This window comes from Python bivittatus, unplaced genomic scaffold (genome assembly GCF_059951505.1).
Source record: "Python bivittatus isolate LINGU-HERP-01145 unplaced genomic scaffold, Pbiv_v1 ctg000570_np1212, whole genome shotgun sequence".
In the NCBI taxonomy this organism is placed as follows: domain Eukaryota; kingdom Metazoa; phylum Chordata; class Lepidosauria; order Squamata; family Pythonidae; genus Python; species Python bivittatus.
This window is the reverse complement of record NW_028277097.1, coordinates 13730747-13743523: the sequence shown is the minus strand read 5'-3', so window position 1 is coordinate 13743523 and position 12777 is coordinate 13730747. Positions and strand designations below refer to the sequence as shown.

The 12777-nt window shown below is 36.8% G+C and overlaps 1 protein-coding gene across 1 annotated transcript in view; it reads left to right on the top strand.

The window, feature by feature from the left end:
* The window catches only part of DCC (DCC netrin 1 receptor), a 603623-nt gene that overhangs the window by 530767 nt on the left and 60079 nt on the right, over positions 1 to 12777 (top strand). The window contains exon 23 of the mRNA XM_088152996.1: positions 5631 to 5696. Coding sequence (XP_088009122.1) covers positions 5631 to 5696 — 66 coding nt within the window. The remainder of the gene's footprint in view (positions 1 to 5630; positions 5697 to 12777) is intronic.

The window sequence follows — 12777 nt, the reverse complement described above, 5'->3', positions numbered from 1 at the left end:
GTGCAGGCCTGGATTAGAGGTAGGTCTGATTTATATCTCCTATAAACAAGGAAGGTACTTCAATGCCTATCAGTTTCTTAATTTCACCAATATAAGATAAGTTAGGAATAGTTATTTTTCAGCCTCTTATCCAGTAACTTTCACATGTAGCTATCCCCTGACAATAGACAGAAGAATGATGTCTTTTTCATTACGTATGCCTTAAAAAAAGACGATATCTGTAGACTGTGACCATAGTTTACCCAAAGCCCAAATCACATGTGAGCTGGAGGCCATTCTTCCTTTTTGTGCTATTTTCTTAGCTATTGTTTTTAAGATATGGAGGGATTAGAGGGATTCGGGTATTTCTTATGCAGTTCATTAAAAAAAAAAAACTATCATTCTCCTCACAAAATGAGCATGAGTCTAACTATTTTAGCCCTGGTAGCCCATTTTGAAATACTGAGTAATTTTCTCCACTTGGTTCTCTTTGTTTGTCAAAGCAGAGTCATAAAATCATACGGTCATAAAGCCGATATGAAACTAGTTTTGTTGAAATGTCATGGGTGATACTTGTTAACAGCTGTTGAATTTTTGACTCAGCTGTCAGTAAAATGACAAGATGTTTTACCTTAAACCTTGACTGTTTGGCTTCCCAAGGAAGATGTATATTATTATTATTATTATTATTATTATTATTATTATTATTACTACTACTACTACTACTACTACTACTACTACTACTACTACTACATTATATTTATATGGCCGCTCATCTTGCTTTTACAAGCAACTCTGAGTGGCTTACAATGTTATTTATATGCTAACAATGACATATTAACAATTACATTAACTAAACTGAGTCGGATCATCCGGGCTTTCTTCCTCCGCCAGTCTTCCATTGATCGCGTTGCGTCTTCTGCTGATTGCGTCTAGGTGGGTCCAGCAACCGGTTCCTGTTCCCCTGCGCAAAGCACCACCAGCATTTCCTCCCGCCGAAATGGGAGTACCTATTTATCTACTCGCAGATGGTATGCTTTCGAACTGCTAGGTGGGCAGGAGCTAGGGATGAATGACCGGAGCTCACCCCATCATGCAGAGCTGGGCTCGAACCGCTGGAGTGTCAACCATTTCTGGTTGGCAACTCCAGCATCATTAAGCCACTACACCACTGCATCTCCCTTCTTTTGAACACCTCTGAATACATATGAAAGATATGGGTGGTCTAATTTCAGAGGTATCATAGGAGAGCAGAGTTGGAAGGGGTCATTTGGGCCACTGAGTCAACTCTCCTGCCCTCTTTAAAAATCCAGAATAAATCAATCCATATAGTTAGCTGGCCATCCTCTTTTTGAACTTATGCAGCGACACAAAGCCATTATTCCATGGCCTGCATTGTGGAGTAAAATAATTATTTTATTTGTGTTTTGTTTTGTTTTACTTTATTTTTTTAAAAAACATTTCCCTCCTCCTCCAATTGAAAAAAACTCTTGGTGGGTTATGGAGAATATAAACAAATAATTAAAATGTCTATGGTACAAACTTTACAATAAGGACAATCAAAACACCAACCAAACAGAAAAATGAAAACATTAAAAATAGAAGTTCAATATGCCATTATTAAATCAGGGAAAGTCTTTCAGAAACAATTCCATACTTAATAGCTTCTGATACATCAACAAGGAATGGGTTAGCATCACTTCTACTAGGAGGCTGTTTTACACTGTTAGCATTGGACAGGAGAGGACCAGCATCTTAAACTGTACCATAAACTAATTGGTAACCAAAGTAGGGCCCACAAAACTGATGTTACATGCTCCCAATGTCAAGAGTCAGACAGTATGTGGTCCTCTGCATTTTGGACCAAGTGTAGTTTCCTAGTGGTCTTTAAGGGCAGCCCTAAGTAGAACTCATTGCAGTAGTCAACAAATAGTGACATTTTCACCTTCTAGGTGACATCCTTTTAGGAATCTCATCCCCCATCTGTCTTCTTTTCTCAAGGCCAAACATACACAGATCCTTTCACCTTTCTTCCTAGATCTTAGTTATCCATGGTTATCCCTATTGCTTTTGACTGAACCTGTTGCAATTTGGTTGCAGTTTTTTTAAAGGAACTATTCCCACAATAACTTTGACTTAAGTAGATATATGGGGGACTAATGTGTGTGAGAACACCAAAAAGGAGTAATTTGATCCAATTAGCTCTAAACAGACCCAGTCATGCATAGGATTAAACTAACTCTACCCTTTCAGTTGTGTTGTAGAAATGCCTAAACCCAATAAAATGATCCCTTTTGCATACCTAGTCCTCTAAGAAAAACCAGATCATGGATTGACAGTAATAGCCAAGCCACACTATCACATATAATAAATGTATTTATATTTAAATTTGAATTGCATTGAATTATTAAATTTATTAAATTTAATTCAGTTATTTTTAGTCCATTTCTCTGACCTAGCAAGACTGTTCTAAATCTTATTTATGTCTACTAGCATATTAGTTATTCCACTCAATTTTTGTCATCTGCAAATCGGAAAAGATAATCTTGTACCTCGTTATCCAAGTCAGTAATACAAATGTTGAAATGTTCAAGGGCCATGGAATGAACCTTACTTTATCTCATTCTGTACATTCCCCTATTTGATGAGAAGCCATTGATGAGTACTCGGAGTGAAATTATTTGACCCAGCCATTTATCCATTTAACTGTCATGCCATTCAGCAAATATTTAACTATCTTGCTAATCAGAATGTCACTGTGTACTTACTAACTTTTAGAAACAAGCTATATTATATCTACAGTATCCCCACAATCTACTAGGAAATTTGCCTCCTTAAAGAGGCAAAAGAGATGGGGAAAAATGAGGAGAATTATCCTGTGAGACTTCTGTTGACAAATTCATGTTGACCTGCTAAACAGTTTTTTTTTAAGGTGCTTACAGTTTCTGATGATTATAAGGGGTTTCAACAGAATGGAAAGAAAACTCATGCATTCAGTCATTTCTTCTATTTTTTCGTGGGTTAAATAGAAGTTAATATGAACCATTATTCCTTGAGATTTCTGGTTTTGAAACTAAGGCGGTGCTTGCACCCATACAGAATTCAAGGCAAAAATTCATGGTCGGTCAAAGTAATGTAGAAATGGGATAATATTAGCACTATGTCTCAGTAATTTGGCTGGTCAATCTGGCTTTGACTGTTCATAGAGGAAATGGTTTTAAAGCTTTGCAGGGGATGCAGGTACTAAAAAAATATTTTTAGTCTGTATGCACAAAACAACAGGAAAGGAAAGGGTGAGAGACCCATTGGGTTTGTGACTATGCAAATGGCCTGTTTGCTCTCCATTCCTAATGATTATGACTCAATATTGTTCAACTTTACGGAGGATCAAATGCCAATGACTCTGCAATTAACTTGACTGAGAAGTTGATTATGCTGAAAGCTCCTATGATGATAATGACTTTACATTCCTAATTGTGCCTTTCATGCCACAGCACCTCATACATTGACAGGCAAAAGCATTAAAGAGAAATAATTTCAGATGCACCTAAGCTGGAGGCACCTCTTCTAATGAAAAGAATCAAGTCCTCAACTTAACATCATCTCTCTCAAGTGTATGTCAGGTTCTCCAAGAAGGTATAAGCTATTGCTAAATTTGTATCATGAATTTCCAAGATAATATGAGCCAATCCATCAGCCGTGCAGTCCCTGAATGGTATGAGACTGCCCTGTGACCTTTTATTATGAGACATTCATATTTTCATAGTAAATTAAGAACCTGCATCTGCTGTGAAAGGTGTATTGTGGCTTCACTCTTTTATTTGGCTTTCTAGCCCCAATTATTGGGGCAAGCACGAATGAATCCAAAAACACTAGAGATGGTAGGAAGATAATGTGGACGTTAAAGAAGTAATTTGGAAACCTTTGCTGTAATTGTTTGATTCCTTTACTAAGAAAATTGACTATTATAAAAGACTTTGAATCAGCAGGCAAAAATGTAATGATGAGAGAAGATGGTCCTGCAGGGAAAAGGGGACTGATAACATAAAGCAAGCTGTTGTCTTTCCGAGAAGTATGAAAAGGTTCACTTGATGAGCATACTAAAGAATAAATGTTTATGTTAGCTAGTGTTAGCATCAGAAAGGGAGGGCAGAGAAAGGACCTTCTTTGAAATGCAGAAATTCAAAGGCACCAGAATGGTCCTGATAGTAAGGTCACCCCCTCACCTTATCTGATGTAGCATATGAAAGTCGTATAGTAATTTACATTACTGTACCTTTGTAATACATCATATCCTCTTGAAAGGGCATATCATCTAACTTTGTAGCCTTCCTGGCTCTTCAGCATTTCTCTGGCCAGGAGCCCAGTGATCACTGTAGGTTAGTGCATACCAATAAGCCATACTTTGTTGCAATATCACCAGATGCTTTGTTTCCTTATTTACTGGGCCTTTTTCCCACAACAATAAATTATTTGGGGAATATAGCTTTTGATTCCCCTGTAGCTTGGGACATGGCTGGTATCTGTTAAGCACCATTCTCAGGAGACAAGCAAAGATATTTTTCTGCTGGAGGTGAAGAACAAGATGACAGAACTAAGAATTGGCTCTTTTTCAGTGCCACCTATGTGCTGAAATAACCCATCAAAAGTGTGATTTTTTTTTTTTTTAATGACACTTACTAGGTCATTTTTGCTAAACCATGGAAAGTAACCAGCCTGTTTAGGTACATTGCTGAGTCTAGAGTTATTGTGGATATTCAGAGGTAGATGAGAGAGGGTATTTAGCATGATGGTGGACCTTTTCAGATTCTGCAATTATAAGAAATCAAGTCATTTTGTATCATTTTACCATACCTGAAATATTCATTCATTCATTCGTTCGTCCGTCCATCCATCCATCCATCCATCCATCCATCCATCCATCCATCCATCCATCCATCCATCCATCCATCCATCCATCTATCTATCTATCTATCTATCTATCTATCTATCTATCTATCTATCTATCTATCTATCTATCTATCTATCTATCTATCTATGGCTTATATACTGCTCCCATCAAAAAGAACTCTTAGGTGTCTTGCATTCCCCCTTCACTAAGAAAGTTTTTTAAAAAAAGTGCAATAGAATATTCATTAGCAATTGCAATTGAAAGTTTCTACAATGTTGGTTGTCCAAGCACAGGAGACTTTTGAAGCCCTACACGGCCCTCTGCTGCGTGTGCCACAGAGCTAAGCATCTAACTGCTAAGGAAAAGAGGCTGCCACCTGTTACCTGGACTAGAAAAGAAATGTCAAAACTGAAGTTATGAGAGAACTTGAACTCCTGCAAAGGGACAGCAAATCACACCATGTTTGTCATAAGAAGCATGCTATCTTCTATCAGATCTGTCATCTTCTGAGAGAATTTTTTGGCTGGTACCACACTCTTCTATTTTGTCACTTTCAGGTAGCAACCCTAGATAGCAAAGGAAGAGTGGAGAGAAGGAGAATCAAAACCCTCCAAGATTTTAGTTTAGAAAGTCTGCTTTCATGTTGACATACAGTTGCCTTCTCTCACAATATCTAATGGCTTAAACATCACATTGACACCCTTTAAAGCCCTCGGCTCAGGTGGTTATTCAGTTCTGATGTTTGTTTTCTTTTTCTCAGGTCGTCATGGAGATGGGGCCTACTGGCCAGTTGACACTAATTTGATTGACAGGAGCAGCCTTAATGGTAAATATGACTAAAACCAAATTTCTCCCTTACAGTTATCATTGGTTAATACTGTTTGATCTGTGATCTCTATATTTTTCTGCCTCTCCTTCTCTCCCATTTCGCCCTAGGGCCCCATTGATGAAGCCAGTTTCAACTGGAGAGACCTCAAGTAAATCGGCATAAGAGTTCCTCTTAATTGTTAGAGTATGGGTTGACTTCATGGTTGAAATGGGCAGGGAGATGAATATAATTGGTGCATAGTTAGAGTATGGGCTGACTTCATGGTTGAAATGGATATATTGCTTTTACTGATTTTTCTTTTCTTTCTTTCTATTTTTTTTTCCAAGAAAGAAAAGAAAAATCAGTAAAAGCAATATATTCGAAACTATACTGCTGAAGTCCTTTTAAGAAGCTCACTGAGTCACTGTCAGGACTAGGACTCTTGGCTTTAAGTGGCTGCGCTGCCACTTTTTTCCCATTTTGTTTATTTATTTATTTATTTATTTGTTTGTTTGTTTATTTAAATCTGTATGCTGTCCATCTCCCCCGGATTTTCCTCCCCCCCCCTTTTTTTCCTTTACAAGGAAAATCTGTCTTTGGAACAATGACAAATAGTGGTGCTATCAATATTAATATCATGTTTATAACTTTGTAAGAGATCTTGAGTTTTAGTTTTGTACATTTAATCAATCAATCAATCAAATAGTGAATTAAACAATTTTAAATTTTATGATAGTTAATTCTTTGTTTATTTACTGATATTTTATTCTTATCCACTATGTCTCTTATGATTTTTTCCCTTTTATATATCTACTTATTCTGTTCCTTTAAATGTTTCAACAAGTAAATTATAATGCAACACACACACACACACACACACACAAAGCAAGTTGCCCCAAATTGCCAGACTCAGTATGGATGAATTACGTGTTTGTGTGATTGACAGTTTTGGGAGTTGTGATCCCAACACACCCTAATACACATCAGGGTAGAGAAAGCTGGGGTGACCCATGTGGTACTATAATATTTTCTGGAGAAATAGAACAAAAATCTACAGATGGTGACTTTTTATTGCCACAGAAATGATAACTCCCCTAATGAAGCTGCATATTTATGATTACAGTAGCTCACAGAATCAGCCAGATGCTTTTTTAGTAAGTCAAATAGGTGACAAAAAGCTTGAACAAGGTTTTTGGAAGAGTCTTGATCTAATATACCAGCTAGAAAATAACTGATAATAATATGGTATTAGAAGGTTAAATCTAACAATAAATTACAGTCTACTGTCCAATGGGAATGTTACTGGAATCAATGGAGCAAAGTACTTCAATAATAATAATAATAATAATAATAATAATAATAGGTACAGGAGATTAAAGTGAGAAGTGGAATAGAAAAATTAATTATCCCCTACCAGTTTCTAAGGGATAGGGGTATCATTATATGCATGTCAACTTAATTAATAATCAGCTGCAGAGCCTTTAGAAGCCTTTTTTCCATCCCTTGCCCCCCCCCATTTGTATCCATTGTTTCTAAATTTAGGAGACACAAAGGTGATGTTTCATTGTATGCAGTTCTCTCTAATCAGGCACGAACCCAACAACCATAGTGTTTTTGACCATCTAGATCTGAAACCTTAAACATCTGGAACTTATAACAGGACTACTCTGTTCTAGAAGTTCCAGATTAGATCAACTGTGATGTATTCAAGTTTGGAACTTGTTCCCAAAAGTTGCTTCTCAGGAGCTGGGCCAACACCAGTTACATATTTGCCCAGAGTTAATATTACTAGCCACTCTGGGGACATGATTCAAGGTGCTATTTGTGATTATTTGTGGCCACTTCACCTTCTTCCATACCAACTTCCATTATCCTCAACCTCATTAATAAGAATGCTGAACTGAACGCCTAAAGCTTTTAAAGCTAAATTGATAACTATAAGGATCAGTACTTTTCTTGAAGCAGAATCCCTCCGTGATGCTCATTTCCTAATGATATACAAGGCCACACCCCTTAGGTATTTAGAAAGATAGTTCAAACTATTGTATACAGGCTGCTTTTAAGCAGGATTTATGGATATATTTGGTTTTTTGTGTCTTTAATAGGTTTTTCAACAAAAAAGCTCTTCCTATCTGCACCCTCCCCTTGCATAGCTTAAAGTTTCCATTAACCAATTACTCATAATATTTATTTATTTATTTGTTTATTTTATTTTATTTTATTTGGTTAAACGATTTATATGGCTGTCCATCTCACAGCAGTGACTCTACGGGGTAATAAGTCCATGGAAAAGCATAGGATACAACTGTGTAAGAAATACACCATGACATTTAAGGAAAACAGATCCTTGTCAGTGATTATACACATATATCCAGAATCAGCTTTTGAACAGCAGAAGGTATCTTTGTGCCGTCTAAGAGTTAAGGATTTAATTGAGTTAATGCTGTTGTTATCTTTATCCTGATTTAGTCTTCTACTGCTATTTTTATTACCTTTCTTAGCAATATGTTTTGGGGGGATGTAGCGGGTTTGTATTTGGGGTTTTTATTTCTGTAGGCCACCCGGAGTCAGTGTGAGTGAATTGGGTGGCCATATAAATTGCATAAATAAATAAACAAGCTCAGTGTCATACCTTTTTTGCATGAGTCAGGATTAATTGATTGATTTATCATATTTATATAGCCACCCATCTGACAAAGAAGTGACAGAATAAAAAGAAAGAGAAGGTAAAGGGCATTTGCTCAAAGAATTTCCAATCTACATTTTGACAAAGGGAAACACAAAAGAAGGAAGGAAGGGAGGGAGGGAGGGAGGGTCACACAAGGAGACTATGCAGCTTCATTTACATATTTGTCATCTCATTTTTTTCTGCAAGGAGTAAGAACGAAAGGATTCAGAGACTTCAAGAAAATAAGAGAGTTTTGAGATGGTAATATTGCAACTGACTGTGAGTTTTGTTTCATTGTAGCACAAGGGCTTTACAAATTGGATTACCACTTTGTGCTGTCATCCAGAATCATAGCCTCAGTAGGGCAAAAATAGAGTCAAATCAACAAAGGAATAGTGTCTATAGAAATTATGATGATCATTCAGAATTCCAGCTTGTTCATCGTAGCCAAGTCAATATAACATGGGGATGATCATTTCTCATGTACATTCTCATTCACATGAGCTTCTTTGGTGATTTCCAAAGCTGTTGCTCACATAAAATTTCATACAGGTAACAGAAATTTTGACTCAGCCAACAGCTTGCTGCTGATTGCAGTGGAAAATGAACAAGTAAATAAAGCTTGCTGATTTGAAATACTGTTGTGAATATTCTTACGTAAGAAGATTTTGGCTTGATAGCCATGTCATACCAATTGATTAAATTGGCATGAAAGATTTCCCTAAAAATTAATCATTCAATAGACTTCTAGTAGCTGTTTTGGATGCTGCTCACTAAGATACTGTTCATTACAATAAGGAGAAGATTTTATGGGGAATCAGCCCATTCTTTGAAAAAGATGTCCATCCAAAGTTGTCTTAATGAAGGACTTTCAAAACAGATTTTCAGATCAACAAACCTTTGGCCAATCAGCAGCTAATTATTGTCTTAATCAAAATTTCTGTAAACTACCAGGAACTTTGCATGACTAAGAGTTTTATCCAGCTAAAAATAATCAGCAAAGCTCAGAAGAATGCAAATGGTGAACCATCTCCCAAAGGTTATGGTGACATGGCCAATATGTACATGCTGGAATTCTGTATGATCTTCAGAGTTCCAGATTAATACAAAGTATCCTTGCACAGAATATCCTCAGTTCAATGAGGCTTCCATTGAATAATGGTCCTGGAAAATGCTGCCCAAAATAGCAACTAAAAGTCTATGAAATGACAAATGTTCAGATAATTTAGCAGAAGTAAAATGCATTCGGTACTATAACATTTCCTTTTTATATTTTGAGTGTCTTAATGGAAACATCGTTTTAATTAAGCCTGACCCAATATAGCAAACTATGGAAGAAAATCTCCTATGGCTTTCAAAAGATTAATCTCATGTAATCATCTCTAACTTTGGTTCAGGCATGCTAACAGCCTCTTCATTTCACCATTCTCTGACTAATGGGAATTTTGTATTTTCAAACTATCAAATACATAGGGAGAAATAAATAGCTGAAGGTTACATAAAGTCATTCATGAAATTATAAAATTAATACAAGGCAAATAGCTGACTAAATCAGATGGGTTCATTTTATAACACACGAGATGGGAAAGGAATGCTTAATGTTGTCATTATGTCCTTTTGTATATTAGTTGCATTAGTCAGATACAGTATCATGAAATCTGGATGTTGGCAGTCAGGATATTATTTGATAGGTGAGAATTTTCTGTATCAAAGGCAGGGTAAATTAAGGGACTTGACTGTTGTTATTATTCTATCTCATTAGTGATAGAAACCAAGGCCTCCTAGGTTTGTTTCTCAGGATTCCATATTGGCTTCCCAGAAAAAATGCAAATTGTTTTAAAGTGAAAGAGGAGAAAATTGACCCAAAAAAAGAAAAAGAAACAAAAACAAAACAAAACAAAAAACCAAAAAACACCCAACTACCTACTAAAGAATGGTGGGTAGGCTCATGAAAACATTCTACATAAAAAGGCATTGCAGTGGAAAGTATAGCCTGTGAAAATTATGATTGACTATGGGGGTCTTTCTATATAAAAAAAGAGAGAGAAAGCTTTCTAAGTGGTACAACCCAAGGCCCTGAGGCTACATCTTGATGTCTCAGGACCACGTGTGGTCCTGGAAACCCTTGCATACTACTTGAAGGACCCTTCACATAGAAGAAGTTGTAGGTTCCTGTTTTATATAAATGTGGTTTAGAGAAACAATATGTGCATTTTGTTGTAGGGGGCAGGGGTGGAGCAGTTTAAAACCAGGATGTCATATTAGATCTTTGGATTCATGGTGGCCAAAGGAATTCATTACCACAAGACTTGGTGATGGTCATTACTTGAATAGCTCTAAAAGGAATTGGATGGATTCATGGAGGTCCAGACTACCAAGGCTGTTGGTCCCAAAGACGGGATGTAATCTCTGGGTTCAGAGGTAGCCCACCCCCAAATGTCAGCTGCAAGGGAACAATTAAAGGAGAGGGATATGTCTCCAACTTGTCACTTGTGAGAAGCCTAGAAGTCCTTAGTTCAACATGTTGGGGTATGGTAGGCCTTCAACTAATCCAGCAAGATTATTTATATATTGTTATGTGTTACATCTGAATTTAGACATTTGCAATGTGCTTAACTGGAGCTTATCTTCAAAGAGGCCTTAGAAACTGTAGTTGATCCAACATGCAGGTTTTCGTACAGAAGTTGGCTAAAATGGAACTCTATCCCCAAAAGGAGACAATTAAAAGAAGACCTCTTCTAATCCACTAATCCCTGCTAAATTGTCTTTGCAAAAACCAATATATGAAGATATTGAAGTCATTACTGGAAAGCATACAATTTAGTACGCCGTCTCTTTTAGTGGTTTCATTGACATAAACAGAGAAAGATCATCAGACCAGGCTTGATATACATCAATTATTGCTTGATAGCAATCATAATTTTGAATCAAGTGTGCTATACAATACATTAATTTAACATATTTTGTGGCAGATTGTGAGCAGAGCATTAAAGCAGGCAATCAAATGAGTCGACAGATAGGAGGCCCATTATGCCATAAACACCAGTGGGCAGGAAAATAAAAGTCCATCACTCCTCTTATCCCATCTTCAAGGACATAATGGTAATAATGATGTGTGATGAGCTTCACCAACTCCTAACCTAATGGATTTTAGTGCAACAGGAAACGACTGGTGGCACACAGCATGGCTTTGATATTTTCCAGCTTTCTGTGTTACTTTTATTTAAACCTTCTAAAGCTCCTGCCGTTTTCTAAAGAGTTAGTTTTAGATAAGACAGTTCCTCTCTGCAGCCTCAGATAGTAATGGATGTGACTTTTTAAAAAGGGGGAGAACAATTTAGGTAAGAAGAAAATACACATTTGTGTTTGCTGTTCCTTTGGCAGATAGAGAGGAACAGACCAGTACCTGCCTTTCCATGTCTGCCTTTCCATGTCATTCTTCTAGGCTGGATCACATCATTTTGGGTTCCTTGTGAATGGCAGAGGGCAGAATGGACTTTATTTTCCAGATGAGGGTTTGCCTTGCAAGTAATCACCCGTGCTTGAGGCTGTCATCCTACGTATTTTACTTAGCATTAGTTGATTAGAATGGAAGAAGCTATTTAAAATAAAAGAAATGTCAAGAGGTGCAAATATCACTGCTGAAAAAAACCTGAAGAATAGCTTGAAAGTTAGGAGTTCCTTGGGAAGGGCTATTTGCCTAGCAAATATTAATCCTTTCTTATACAGTAAACAGATCAATTCTGTTTTTTCCCTCTTCCCTGTCCAGTGATTTCTTCCCTGCACTCCATCCCCATTCTGCATTTTTCTTCTGTTGCTGATAACAGGAAGAAGTGAAATACCTGTACTTGTACGCTTCTGTTTGTAAGAGAGAAAATTATTGTGTATGAAAGAGAAAATGAGTGGTACTTGCAGATGGAGGATCAGTTAATTTTATAAACAGAATACCATATCGTTCAGATGTGGAGAAGATTGATGTTAGTCTGTGGCAATGAAATAGACATGGAGTCTGCTGGATTGACATGGACATGGAGACATGGACATGAAGTCATGGAGTCTTCAGAACTAACCTACTTTATTGGAGTTGCTATTCATGAACACTTATTTCCCAGTAAAGTGGGTTAATTCTGAAGGCACTAGCAGATCCCATGCCTTATGTTGTAGGCAACTAATTTTAATTTATAATTATTGGTTTCTTTTTTTCCCTTGTTCTCCCTAAGTTGACAAGGTAGAGAAGCTGGATATTTTACAGTTTTGTTTTGTTTTTTTAATGACTAGTCTTTCTTTTGGGGAGGGAGATCATTGACGGCTATCTTTCTTTGAGGTAAATGGGGGCTATATCTTTCTGTAGGAGTGTAAGCCCATGGTAATTTTTGGTGTTTTTTTTTTTTGTTTTTTTTTTGCTGTTTCTCTGTGATATATCAAACCATA